Source organism: Temnothorax nylanderi, unplaced genomic scaffold, assembly GCF_030848795.1.
Source record: "Temnothorax nylanderi isolate EJ_2023f unplaced genomic scaffold, tnyl_v1.0 TNYL_tig0041_pilon, whole genome shotgun sequence".
In the NCBI taxonomy this organism is placed as follows: Eukaryota; Metazoa; Arthropoda; class Insecta; order Hymenoptera; family Formicidae; genus Temnothorax; species Temnothorax nylanderi.
In genome coordinates, this window is record NW_027249103.1 from 364,728 (window position 1) to 378,810 (window position 14,083).

Here is a 14,083-nt window from a genome sequence, read left to right on the forward strand (position 1 = left end):
GGTACCGAAATAATTAAGAAAAACGTCACTGCGAGCATTCGTCGATTATCCGTGGGCGTATGCGCGTATACGCTTTGGAATGATGACAGAAAACGCGAGGTTGTTTAGGTCTAGGTGGTTTTCGTGCTGGGGCACTCGTAATTTCTTGCGCTGTTCTTTTGAAACGAACCCCTCCTCTCTTCCGTCATTGCGCATCCAGCACGAAAAAGGTGCGCTCGCATCGCCGACGACAAGAAGATCCCGGCGAATAACGACCGCTCATTCGTCGGTGCCTTTTATATGTATACAAACGACATCGCATCGCTCCAGATCGATTTAACTGTCTCTCGCTTGCTTATGTATTTATTCGATCATATTTGAATAATTGGCCACCCGTTAGGGCCACTGCTTAATAAGTGGCTAGCTTGCCTCACGTGATTTATGTCGATGAGAAAGAGAAAAGAAGAAAACGAATTTTTCGTTGAAGAATAGAAAATTATACTAAATAGTTTATAATATCGCGGGTGAAATATATAACAAGCAATCGATATTTCGTATTGTGTAAACTATATTTTTACGTAATCTCTTATTTTCAAGAGATTACTTTCACATTTAAATTATTCATAGATGTAAATCTTTAAATGTAAATATATAAGATATAAGATTTTATACTTTAGAATATTGTTACTTTTTTTCAATTATGCATTTGGTTTTTAAATGATTAAATATTGTCTTTCAAAGTGCATTTAATTATCCTATATATTTAAAAGCTTAAATTTTAGTAATAAACTTGGTTTATATTTCATTGATTCTGACTAATTGCATTTTAATATATATATTTGAAATTATAGACTATCAAATAAATATATTACGTTCCATTATAAATAAAAAACACACTTACAAAAGAGAGTTATCACGTACCTATATTAAAACGCGTTATATTATATATAGATATAAGCCGCTTATTTTAAAGGTGGCGTAGATTCAGTTTCAAAATCTTGGTAAGATAAATATACCGCAGCAGTTTGCATACTCATCTCATTAAAATTCATGATATTACAAAATTCGACTTGCGCTGCTTCGAAAATAAGCTATACGTATATTATTTTCTCATCTTTGGAGCAAATTTATAAAAAATAAAATATAACATAAAAAATATGTCTTATTGGTTAGTAAGGTGGCTTGTCCAAATTTTGATCAAGTGGGCCAACTTCACAGACGTAAAGTGGCTTGTTATGGCTCGCTACAGGGTAAGTCTATGAATGAATAGGTCGCTACATAAGTCGCTAATAAGTTTATAAATGGATTGCTACAGTATAAGTCTATAAATAGGTATAATGAGAAAGGTTGCTTGTGATGCAAAAAGACTTATTATTTGCCTCAGCGTCATTCTTGTCTTTATCGCTAGGCTATTAGGGGAGGCATACTGCCATTATCTTTATCAATACGACATTATAGCGGCCAAGCCTTTTTGCGATGAGTCGGAGCATGTATTCTCATCAACCGAGACGAGCAAATCACGTGAGTGCATCTGCTGGATAGACGTTAGAAAAGCTGAGAGACAATTTTCTTTCGAGCGCACAAGCTATCGCATTTCGGAATGCCTTGCTGCTTTTTAAATATATCTACATGAAGACGTAATATTTTGGTGTTTCTTTTTAATAAAGTGCCTACCTATAATAAATATTTATAAAAAGAGGAAAATTTATCCTATTCGACAAACTAAAAAATATATAAATAACGAAAATTTTTACATTTCTGTTGTCGGAATACGGACAGTTTGGCAATTATGATTCTTAGCGATTTATATTTTCACCTGGACTTTCACGATTTTATTTTTAAAAATATCTCTTTTCTCTGAACTTGAAAATATCTTTTCCCTATCTTTTATATGTATAGGTATTGTATATATGAGAATGGTTTAAAAAAAGAAAAAGTATCAGAAGATTTCTTGTCTACATATTTCATGACACATTTAAACTTCAACCTTTTAAATCCTTTGTATTATTACCTGCGTTCCTTCTAGTTTTATGTTATCCATGTTTCATAATAATTTGTGATTTTATGCTTTTATCATTATCTCTCGGGCTCTTCCTATACTGCTGATACTCGTTCTCTTGGTTTACACCAAGGAATAAATAATTGTTGTACTACAATTTCTTTTTTCGGTGAGTTTGTCGCGGGTATAACGCAAAGTTGAGATATGAATCAAGCAGCGTAACCAGTATATCCGCTTATGACGGTTTATAAAAATGCATGCGTACCTTGGTGAGTGCATCAAGAGGGAATGCCGAGATACACACACCCCCTCCCCCTCCCCCTCCCTCTCCCCCCTCGTGTTTGTGTACATATCGACAGCTCGCGGGAGTATATGCTCCTTCAACACACTCAACGCAGATACTCAACTCAGACCGCAAACACTGGAGCGCCACGCTCCGCAAAATAAAATGACGCCGTATATATGTACGACGCCCTCATAACTTGCAAAAAATGCATGGAACACACGTACGGCGCATAATGCGTTCGATCCAAAAAATCTCTTGGGCGAATGTTCCAATTACTTTCAGGTAGACTGGGATTTTCCGTGTTTTACATAATCATAGCCCAGTATTGGACGTCCATATTTTTTCGACGTGAACGAAACGCCATATCATAAACCACGGATACGCGGAGCTACGTTGCAGCCAGATTAAATCCTGTCTTTCGCGCGAAAATAACTTCTTCCCTAACGAATAAATATACGGATATAGTTCGTTCGCTAATTCTATTCGCGTCTTTCTCGGAATATTTTGCAGAGACGAGTTTTTCCTATACGTGCCCGCATAAACGAGACACTGCGACATTTACTGATGTTTATGAATAATTATTATCGCGCGTATATAATTAAAAAGCTTTACAAATTACGTAAAAACAAGATAAAATAGGGTATTTAAATTATTTTATCTGAAAATATGAGCTGCATACAGAAATCTTTTAATTCTGTTAATGATTCTGATGAATAATGTATCGCGAAAGAAATTCAGACGTATATCCATTTGCGTATTGATTATAGAACGCAGCTTCTGCATTCTTTCATGGGCTTTTGAACTTTTTTAAATTCAAGAAATCTTAGTATAGTTGACATTACATCTATCATGCAATCGCTTTTTAAGGATAACTTCGTATACATAAATTAACGTTTGCCAACATAAGAAAGCAATGAAATCTTGAAAAAAATTTTTATTTGTTTGAAGTAGCTCGAGAAGAAGATAATATTTACCACGGGGAATAAGTATCTTTTGATTAAAAGTGACAAAATGGCCAATTTTCGAGCAATCAAATAAAGATTTGTTGAAATATAGTTGAAAAATAAAATAAAAACAAACTTGTTTATTAAAAATCTAAAAATTATAAAAAATTGTTAACGTTTTGAAACATACTTAGTCTTCTTCAGAACATTATAACAAAACGTCACAAGAAATCTCATTAAAAGATAAAATAAAATAATTACATCTTACATTTATTTTATCTTTTAATGCAATTATTGGTGGTTTTTTGTTATAATGTTTTGACGAAACCCAAGTGTGGTCCAAATGTTAACAGTTTTTTTGTAACTTAAATAAACAAGTTTGTTTTTATTTTGTTTTTTAACATCCTTATTTGATTGCTTAAAAATTCGCCGTTTGTCTCTTTTATTAACTGTTTGCTTTCATCGAGCGTGACATAATTCCTTTCATTCTTTGACTAAGCTCACTCCAAAGGTATATTTTATTATAAGATCAGATTGTCTCAACATAGTTGTAGAAATTTTTTGAAAATCTCAGAACTTTCCGAGGCCATTATGCAAGTATTAATTATCAATCATAACTTCTAATGACTTACCGTCTCGGTGTTACGTGCGTTGCCACGAAGTTACTGCCACGCAGAATTGGCTGAATTCCCTGAAAGCACGGAAAAAGTAATACAATTATAGCTGTGATCTGTATAAGATACGGCATAACTTTTACGCAGTTATTACTTAGCTCGTTAGAAACTAATTCGAAAAATATCTCTGTGTAACAATAATAATAGCTGCGTACGCTGTCTGTACATCATAATGTACGCCATAAATGTATATTATTATTCGGTTAATATTAATATTTACGTTGCCATAGATTGTCGTTACGGGGTAATTTTTATGCTGCATTAAAGTGTTTTCGCGTTGCTGTTTATATTACATTATAATTATGACATCAGGCAAGAGTCATATACATTCGCGGCACTCGCGCACATACGCGGTACGCCCGTGCCACAATTTCTGGCTCATTCGTCGATTTATGGATTAAATATTCATGGAAATGTTAATATACATTTATGACGCAATGTAAAAGCTTTCGATGGGCTCCAGTATATTTTTGTTCTCAACAATTATACCAACGTATACCTACCGTTACCGGTCTCGCTCGTTTCGCCCGCGACGCTTATCGTCCACCGACGAAATAAATGCGCAGTGACGTTGTGACGTAGTGCGTACACCGTGAACACGTGTGCAGTGTGAAGTTGCCATTGCGTCGATCGCCATCGGCCATATTGCGAAGCCCAACATCGGCACTCGATCGAAGGTCGATACCGTCGATAGTTCGGCGACGGGCGAAGTGGTCGGTGGTCGGGCGAGTGTTTATCATCGCGAGAGAGCTGAGTGGCGGCGCGGGCGGGGCCGGGGGGCGTCGCGTCGCGTAAAAGACGTTAGAAATATCACTGTCGCAGTATCGAACGAGTTACGCGACATTACCCGGCAAATATCGAATAACTTACGCGACATTAAACGCGCGACATACGTATGTAACACGGCGGGTGACACCACGGCATCGCCATCGGCACGGCACGGCGGAGTCGAGAGACGGAGCAGCGGCGTCGTTCCACCCGCGCGGCGCGGCGCCCGCGGTAAGTAACGTAAGTAACGCTCGCGAAAAGGCATATCGGAGTGAAGGCGCTAAGCGATCTCGCTTCCGGCTTCTCGGAGAGCGCTCCGGCACCGAGGTGTGTGTATTTATCATCCGTTGTAAATTTCGCCCTTCGCAAAACGGAAACACGATTCTCGCGCACCGTCACGGTCATCGGCGCGTTAATACAAGAAAAAAGTACGAAAAAAAAACGAAAAGTAATGCATCGCGCGGAAGCCGTTTACTTGCTCGCGCGCGCGGGGCACACTTCGCGAGCGGCTCGGCGCACGTCGGGAATCTTCGGCCGGGCTCGGGCGAGCGACCGGCGCGCGCCCCATGCCCCACTCGACCCGCTCACTCACGTCGCTCAGTGGCAGTCAGTGCTCGTCGCATCGTCGTGCGGTCGTCGCGTCTTTATCCCTTCCACGAGTAGTTCCACGGTCGGCCGAGCGGAAAGTCACCCTCGGCGGCTACCGGTCGCGCGTACCCCGGCATATACCCAACCGCTCCGAAGTTATCAACGGGCACAATTCGTGCGGGGCGACGCGCGACGAGGCGCAGATCGCGGAGCGGGCTGCGATCGCTCCGTATTTGAATTCGGAGAACACTTGTTATCGAATTTCGCGGAATCCCGCGGTGGCGGTGGCGGTGGCGGTGGTGAAAGTGACCGGCGACGGAGTTCTTTCGAAAAACTCGGCGAGACTGACGAGTCGATCGGTCGGCCGCGAAAACATTGTCGGCCCGGATGATCTAGAAGGTGCCAATCGCGCGCTTCGCAACAAGTTGCAGGAGAGTGTGCTCCTTTTTCTTACCGAATTTCCTCGCCTCCCCGTCTCTCTCTCTCTCTCTCTTCTTTTACGCGAGTGTGTGCGTGCTTTTCGTGTGTGTTCGTGATCGAGAGGATTAACACGGTGATGGTCCTGCGTGAAGCTGCGAGGCAACGTTCTCGACGATGGTAATCGGACCTTCGAGCGTGAAACGGACTGTCGTGACGGGCGATCGCATTCGGAGGGAATGTCGTGTGCTGTGATTATTATCTCCAAGGATCTTCTACACGGTAAGATCGTGATTTCTCTTTTTGTTTTCGTTTTCGATTTTTCGCCGAGTTTATATACAGTGCGTATACAGATCGCGGAGCAACGATCGATGGGAAACGTTTGCGCGAGAGACTGACGATTTGCGCGAACGTTATTGGATGGACGATATTCGGTCGAATGATCAATATGGCATATGGCATTGGTATTAATGCGTCTCGCACAAATAAGTGAGGGCTTATTTGGTAAATGTTAATCACTGGCTAGGCATATTACGTCGGAATATCTACTGCGAATGACAATATTCGAGAATACGTATTTCGGTATTTCAACGTAACCAAGTTCGCGCTTTCTGCAGCCGTGTTGGCATTTTAATTCCGAAATTGTGTCTCTCGAAAGTAACTTGATGTTACTGGCTTCTGTCAGTTTAGTATTTTATCGAATATTTCTGGAATTTAGCTACAAATTAAAATTAAATATCCGGAAAGTGATTCTTGTAAAATAAAAATTAAAATATATTTACCGTTCTTGTGATAAAATTTAAATTTGTGTGTTTGAAATGTTGCTATGTGTTTAAAATACATTATTACAATATCGCTAATTATGAATACGGCCGGCATATTAAAATATACATGTTTGTATACATTTAAACGCGTGTATATTTTAATATCTGTGAAACGCTAGACGCGTTTCTCGTACGCGCGCATCGTGTATTTTTCTTTCATTATTTTATGATTAAAATTCTCCATTTTCATTTATGATTCTACGCTCATTTGGTTACCGTACATATTAAAAAAAATGGGGGTGACGCGCACGCACGTCCGTAATTTTTAATTGCGGTGCTCCAAATTAAAAATTGCGCACCATTTTTCGCGGAGCGCCACGTTCGGCTTTGCCACGTTCATTAACACTACTCCTCACTTTGCAACCTTTTCCCTTAATTTTCGTGACAGTTTCGTGATGAGCCAATTTAAAATTTTTTTAATTATAACGACAACAGTGAGCGCCATTGATCATAGTTCATTCGTGATCAGGATGGCGACTAATGAAAACTATTCGAAAATATACATTTCGTCATTAATATATGAATATACCATATAACACAATAGCATATATTCGATGAGTATTTATTCGCGATTAATCGACGACACGAAATCGTAGATATACAAATAAAATAACATTACTAGATATACACATAATGGAATTTATTCGGCGCGACACATTATTATGTTGAAATAATAAAATAATGAGATATTATTTACAAACTTAAAGCGGGCCATATTGTTCTGAATATGTGAATACGGAATATTGGAAATATTGTGCTACCGTGTACTACGGAAATATCGAGTCATATTTCCTGCTTTGCCGTGTAACGGCGCAGTTCTCTAAAATATTTATGAGTGGCAATAAAATTGTATTACAATATTCACATCATTATGCATATGAATATGAAGTGAAACTAATATCGCGCGCCCCGAGACTTTCCGTACGACATAGTTCCGAATTAGTTTGAATCGTGTCACATTGTTTCTTGACACTTGGCGCCTCGCGTATCATAAATCATATGCGATTTCGAGAATAAATATGCATCTCGTCCATCACGGCGCGGCGTCGCGTGATGGCGCGCGAGCATCGGCTGGAGCGACTTCGCAGCGGTGTATTCGCACTTCGCTGCAAGAAGAATTTTAATCTTTGCGAAATTTCCATGTTAAATCTGCGCGTTCGCAGGGATCCCTCTTCGTAGAAGGTTCCTTTCGGGAGCGACGGTAGTTCGCGTGCTATGTAACGATCAATCGGACACGATAATGCGGAGGAACAGTTTCACAGACATATTACATGGGACTTAAATTGGGTGCTTGTCACTCGTTGACTGGCAATTTTCTCGAAAAGGACGCGCGTTGCCAGTCACGAAAACAATTTATGCCTTTGTGATCGGAAAGATGAAAGAATCTTCTATAAAAAGCCGACGCGTCACGTTAGAAATTATACCCCTGTTGGGGATACGAAGATCCTGAATGAAACCGCTGATCCGTCCCTTTTTTATCGTATTATTTTTAAATCTAATTCGTTTCCCGATATATCAATCGGCACGCCTTGATGTTTGATGCGATTTGCCGGAATACGATACCATCGAATTGAAATCATATGCGCCTTTTTAACTATTTATACTTTTTTTCCGAGGATTTAAAAGGCAGATTCAATATAATTTTGCCTGGCTTGATAGGTTTGGTTTTAGTAGTTTTAGTTGAAAACTACTTGTAATATATTAAATAAGTAATAGTTACTTTTTATTATTAATTATATTTTTTGTGCTATAAGATATAAGTCTATTTTGTTTGATAAATGAATTAATACGCAAGTATTTGTGCATTTATTGCCGAACTTTTACTACTATTAGTTTCAGTAAGATCGAGAATATTTTTTAACATTTTATTAAAGAAGTTATTTGGTTAAAAGTTAAAATGACAAATTATGATTTGGGTTGGTGATCGATTCGATTAAACGGAAGGAATTAAATTTGATTAAATTAAATATATTCTGCACATTGGATTATGGATAAAGTAAAGCAAATTCTTTCGCTCTTATTTATAGAAGCCAGACTTCAAAACGTATAAATGAGACATTGAAGCATTTACTTTAAGTTTAATCTTCACTGATAAGAAGTTTTAGAGAACGTGAAAGGTTATAAATGATAGAAAGTATGAATTGTAATTCTTTATATATTGGTAGGAAAATTAATATCTATCTATATTCCCGTAACAATTACATTCATAAATACTTCACGTACAAAATTCACATCAATTTTATAATAAAAGTAGAATTATTTATAGGAAAAATGTAGAATATACTTTCGTTTCATCTTTTAACTTTAAAATAAATATATTTTTGCTTATATGAAATATTTGCATCATTTTTATTGATTTGATTCACTAATTCACATTAGTACATTTCACATCAATCACATCACATGTCACGAATCTCCTCGCACAGTTCGCAATTCCATGTTTAATATTGCACTGAATTATTGAATTTGCATCAAATCTCAATAAAATTAATTTAATTAGAATATCTAATGAGAAGAAGACAAATATAATTTGATCTAATACGAGACGGGAATCGCGTAATGAGAACGTCACGATATTATCGCATACGCAGCGAAACGAAATTCTCGCGGTCATTAAATTCATCTATTGTCAATCCAGTACGTTTGTAAGCGTGTAGAGATCATAGCACAGAGAAGATGGTTAGGGCTCGACCTCCTCGATCCTCCGAGCGGATAACCACCGAATAATTCTACTGATAGGTGCGTCGATGCATTTACATGGAGATCTCTGATGGCTGTAGGCGATTACATTCCTGACATTATGCTGTTTCATCGAGGGATTTTGGTCGCGATCTGTCCTAAGGACCTCTGGTATTTTGCATCGTGATATGTCTAATTCATACCGTGATTTCGACGAACCAATTACGCCATTAATTATGAATGTCCTCTTGCTGAGAAAATTTAACTCACATGTTTCTTCCGGTACGTTGTCGTATTAGACAAATATAACGAATATTTTGATGTAAAATTAAAAGTTTAAATAAAATATAGTATATATACATATATTTGTACGTATATGATATACACACACAATATATACGATGGTATGTTATAAATATAGAAAAAGTTGATGGAAATAAATATAAATTGAGGGAATTGTAACTGGAAACGTTTCATATCGTAATAATGGAGTATTGTTCTATTATTATTATGACACGAAATGTTTTCATTTGTGGTAGAGATATTACAAGTTCTATATTTTTATTCGACTACTAAACCATTGTGTGAGTAGCATTTTTAAACTGGTTTTTATATTCATATACAAATATCTTGAACTTTTTAGCGAGATACTGTTAGTGTTTAAATTTTGTTAGTGTTCCAGTTTCGTTAGTTTCCTAGAATAAAGGCATCAAATAAGCTAAATTGCCTGTATACTACACACAGTAGAGAATTAAAAAAATTCTTTTTTAATAATTTTCTTGATAGATTATCTAATATTACCTTCATGCTTTTGTCGATTTGTCGATTATGATTATTCGAACTTTAAAATGTTCCAAATTTGAATGTCTGCAGTGTCTACACATGTAAAAATATCAGTCAATTATAATTTTTAAAAATATTTATTATTTTATATAAAGTTTATTATTTTTAAAAATATATCTATAAAACTACAATAATACTTTTACTTTATTATGTTTCACAACTTTCAGTTAAGATAAAATTTTCATGTTGATTTATATAGATTCTTATGTCTATCATCTTTATTTTATCTGAGTGAGCTAGATTAAATTTTTTAAAAATTAATGTATCGTTACATACATTTACTATATTGGAATTTCATATAATACTGAAGATAAAATGGGATTCTATTTTGGTCCATCGTCTCTACTAGTGGAAATGTTCGGATATTGCGGAATTAGTGTGCACAAATTTTCAGTTAGCGGTTTAACTCCCGAATGGAACTGTCCGGGCACTTCTTTTATATAGACTATGTACGATGTGGAATAATGAATCGTAATTTACCAGGTCCCTCGCGATATCTGCGCGTGGGACGTGATTGAACCGTTAATTAGTCTCGAATTAAACGGCCCGATACTGCTCGCTTGCAATTTTACAATTTTACATTGCAATTTCTCGGACGATGCACAGCACATCCTTCGATACGCGCTCTTCTCGCTTGCTCGTTCGCTCGCTCGTTTGTTTACTCATCCATTCTGAAAATTGATGCTATTTTTTGCTTCGTTAGATACTTGAGCGGAGAGAGGCGATGGGAGAAATTAATTATTTATATTTCTCCAAGTCTCACCCGCGAAAAGTAATTAAAGGCGCAGTTGTTTATCGAGCGATATCGAATTAAGCCATTCGATTTAAAGTATTTATAAATACCTCTTGCTAATTGTATACGTGGCATTTTAAATAGCATTGTGTGCTTATAATTATTATAAAATATTACTTCTGCTTTTGCACCGGACTTTTGTTTCAAGTAAATGACAGTCCGATAACATTGCATATTTGAAAAACATTACAACTGGATTATTCGTATATCTACTGCACCTATTTTTCAATCTGATTTTCCAATTTTTATTTAGTAGTTTACATTGCAAAGTGTATAACAATCCGTTAAGTATTTGTTCTTTGTTAGGAAACGAGTAATTTTCTTTCGACATTACTTTCTCATTCTCGGTTTGTATTTCTTTCGTATTTGTGAACTTGTTAAAGTAACATGTTTTACAACTGTAAAAGTACAATTACGGTTTCGATAGATATATTTTAATTAACGCAAAGTGCGTCAATTTAAAAACAGTCTTACGTTTATGCGCGGCTTTACATTTTTTAAGTATTTGTAATTTCCCAAGTAACCGTACTGTAGATAATAGTAGACCATCCTGCGAAATGTGTCCCCTGATAATTTACTTCAATTGGTATTGAAAAACTTTCACTACTTTTTAAGATAGTCCTTTGTGAATACCGTTGAGACTTGCAAGTTTTAATGCGTTAGGATTTCTTCTTCTAGCGAATTTCGTAATACTATCTTCGTAATCAGAAATAATATATGAGAGGAGTCTTTATCCAAAATAACTTTTTTTCCTATAAAAATGTCTTTTGTTTCGAACAAGAAACGTTATTTTCCTTTCTAAGAAAAACAAAGTAAAAAGTATATACGTATTACGCTGTAGATACATTACTTTGGTACTTTTTCTAAAAAGAATGTCGATCGAAGAGCGCATTCTTATATCGAAATTAATGGAATCGACGACGCGATATATCACGATATGAACGCACGAGTCACGATATAACAAGGGTGATAACAGCGGCAGCTACGGCAAGTATCCGGAAATAAACTTGTTGCGCGACCGATCGGTAAATAAAATAATAACTGGGGCACGTAACTCGATTAAACGACAATCGCGATATTTAAGCGCCACGCCTCGGTGCGCTGTGTGTCACAATCGACGAGGCCTGTCGCGCGTGCATCAAAAACTCGAAAAACAAGAAACACGTTCTTGTCATCACGGTGGATACAAGCGTGCGCTAGGACTGTGCATATTTTTTTATCTTCCCGGATTTTTGTCGGTCGAATTATCCGCGGCGGAAGCAATTGCAATCGCCGGATGAAATATTTTCCCACCTCGCTCTCTCTCGCTCCCTCTTCCCCTCTCTTCTGTTCCTGTAGGAACGGATGCAAAAAAATATTTCGCGAAAACGGTGGAAGCAGAGTCAACATTTTTTCCGGATGCGCAGGTATTTTTTTGAAAAAAAGGGAAAGAGAGAAGGAAACAGCAGCGTGATTACGCTGAATGTACCACTGTCAGCTATCGAGAGAGTTTGAGCGGCAGGAGCAACTGCCATTGGAATTGCGTGCGTTTCGTTACAGGTGAGAAAGGAAAATCAGCAGAATAGAATTCGAGAGAGAGAGAGAGAGAGAGAGAGAGAGAGAGAGAGAGAGGAGAGAGAGAGAGAGAGAGAGAGAGAGAGAGAGAGAGAGAGAGAGAGAGAGAGAGAGAGAGAGCCATAAGGGCGTTTACGCGAAATGGGTAACGCGAGCTCGCACGTTACATTTGCAAGGGTCGCAATTTTCCGAAATCGCGGTGTCAAGCGTTACGCTTTGCTCGCGAGCAAATTCTAGATTAGAAAGTAAATGATGTTTGGCAGGTGATAAATTTGCGTGTCCAGTTTGAGCGTTAATTACTTACCAAACAATTAACACGATAATTGTCTTTCGCAAACAAAATCATTTCGGCCTCATAATACAGAAAGTGCAATATTTATATTTTGCAAAACCAAAAAGAACTCAATTTCTGCAAGGATTGCTTTATTTTCTATTTCGATACACGAATCTAAGAAAATTGATCTTTTCTCTAAATTAAAAAATTTTATTTATTTGTTTTACGCTAAACCAAAGTAATGCATCTCGGGATCAATCTAATTCCGGTTTGAGATACGCTTAAAGCCAGATTGCACAGTCTGGATTATCCAAAGTCTGGATTACCCCCAAGTTAACGATTTGTTGTCTCCCTTTAACCTGTATTTGTTCGCTCAACGTATTATAAATAGAGAAGCAGAATATGATAAGAACAGATTACTTTACTGACGTTTCTGAACAAATCTCCAAGGGAAGATATACATGATTTATTTTTCATATTACATTCGCCAACGTTGTATTATATAAACATAATATAAATTTATTTGCCATTCTAAAACTGTTGGTTCCATAACAATTTTCCATGCATAATGCTTTTTTTTATCATTCCTACTTAAAATAAAAATTCAGTTTGTTAAGGGTTACTCCATATTCTCTGTCTCAATTTTCTCTACAAAAGGGTATAGGCAGTAGAGTATGGCCTTGAAGTAAAGAATAAAGAAAGAAGAAAGTTGGCGCATGTAATCACGGTTCTTGTGATTTATTGACGATTTCAATATATTAATGGTTGTGTGTTCGAAGGTTTGACGAGGAAAAATCAGCTGGCGAATAAGAAGAATTTGTGGAGGGAAAGTTCGACGATGAGAATTTGAGTCGCGGAAAGTGCTTCCAAGAGTGCCTGGGTCCTGGTTCGCGATTCTCGTTGAGGGGGCAGAAGACGACGGGTGTTGTAAAAAGGAAGCGAAGAGCGGGGCAAGTGTGTCGCTGACACGAGTTGACGCGACGCGACGTGACGTGACGTGACGTGACGTGACGTGACGTGACGTCGGGGCGTCGAGATGCTTCGAGATGAGATGGCCACCCCCCTTGGATCTCTCGCGTCACTTCTCACGCTTCTACTCTACGCTTGCAGCAGCTGCCATGCCAGGATAACCAATCAGGAAATCGGTGAGTGCCAGTTTAAATAATCTATAGCTAATTGAGTATGGAACGAAGGATATTTAATGGTCGTTAAAGTTGGAAAAACATTTCTTGTAAAAAAACCGAAATATTATATATTGGACTAAGAGAAAAAACAAAATTACAATTAAATTTCAATACAGAATATAATTGAATATTTAAAGAGATTTGTATACATTTAATATATATACAAATTGTATCATACAACGTGTATCAGCAATGATGAAATTAAAAAATGTAATATAATTAAACATCTCGAGTGACATTTATGATATGTTTATTTCCTGGAAAGTGGAGTGTTAAT

General features: G+C 37.3%; 2 protein-coding genes across 4 annotated transcripts in view; one reads left to right on the top strand and one right to left on the bottom strand.

The window, feature by feature from the left end:
- Nachrbeta2 (nicotinic acetylcholine receptor beta2) overlaps positions 1-3,859 on the bottom strand; it is an 87,237-nt gene extending 83,378 nt beyond the window's left edge. The window contains exon 1 of the mRNA XM_071704376.1: positions 3,841-3,859. The gene's annotated coding sequence lies outside the window, so the exon portion shown is untranslated. The remainder of the gene's footprint in view (positions 1-3,840) is intronic.
- A 1,414-nt stretch (positions 3,860-5,273) lies between these two features.
- Positions 5,274-14,083, top strand: part of LOC139771532 (protein turtle homolog B) — a 235,199-nt gene continuing 226,389 nt past the window's right edge. For all 3 annotated transcript variants that reach the window (XM_071704377.1, XM_071704379.1, XM_071704380.1), the window contains exons 1-2: positions 5,274-5,937; positions 13,402-13,767. In XM_071704377.1, the coding sequence (XP_071560478.1) occupies positions 13,659-13,767 (109 nt within the window). In that variant the 5' untranslated portion in view covers positions 5,274-5,937; positions 13,402-13,658. The remainder of the gene's footprint in view (positions 5,938-13,401; positions 13,768-14,083) is intronic.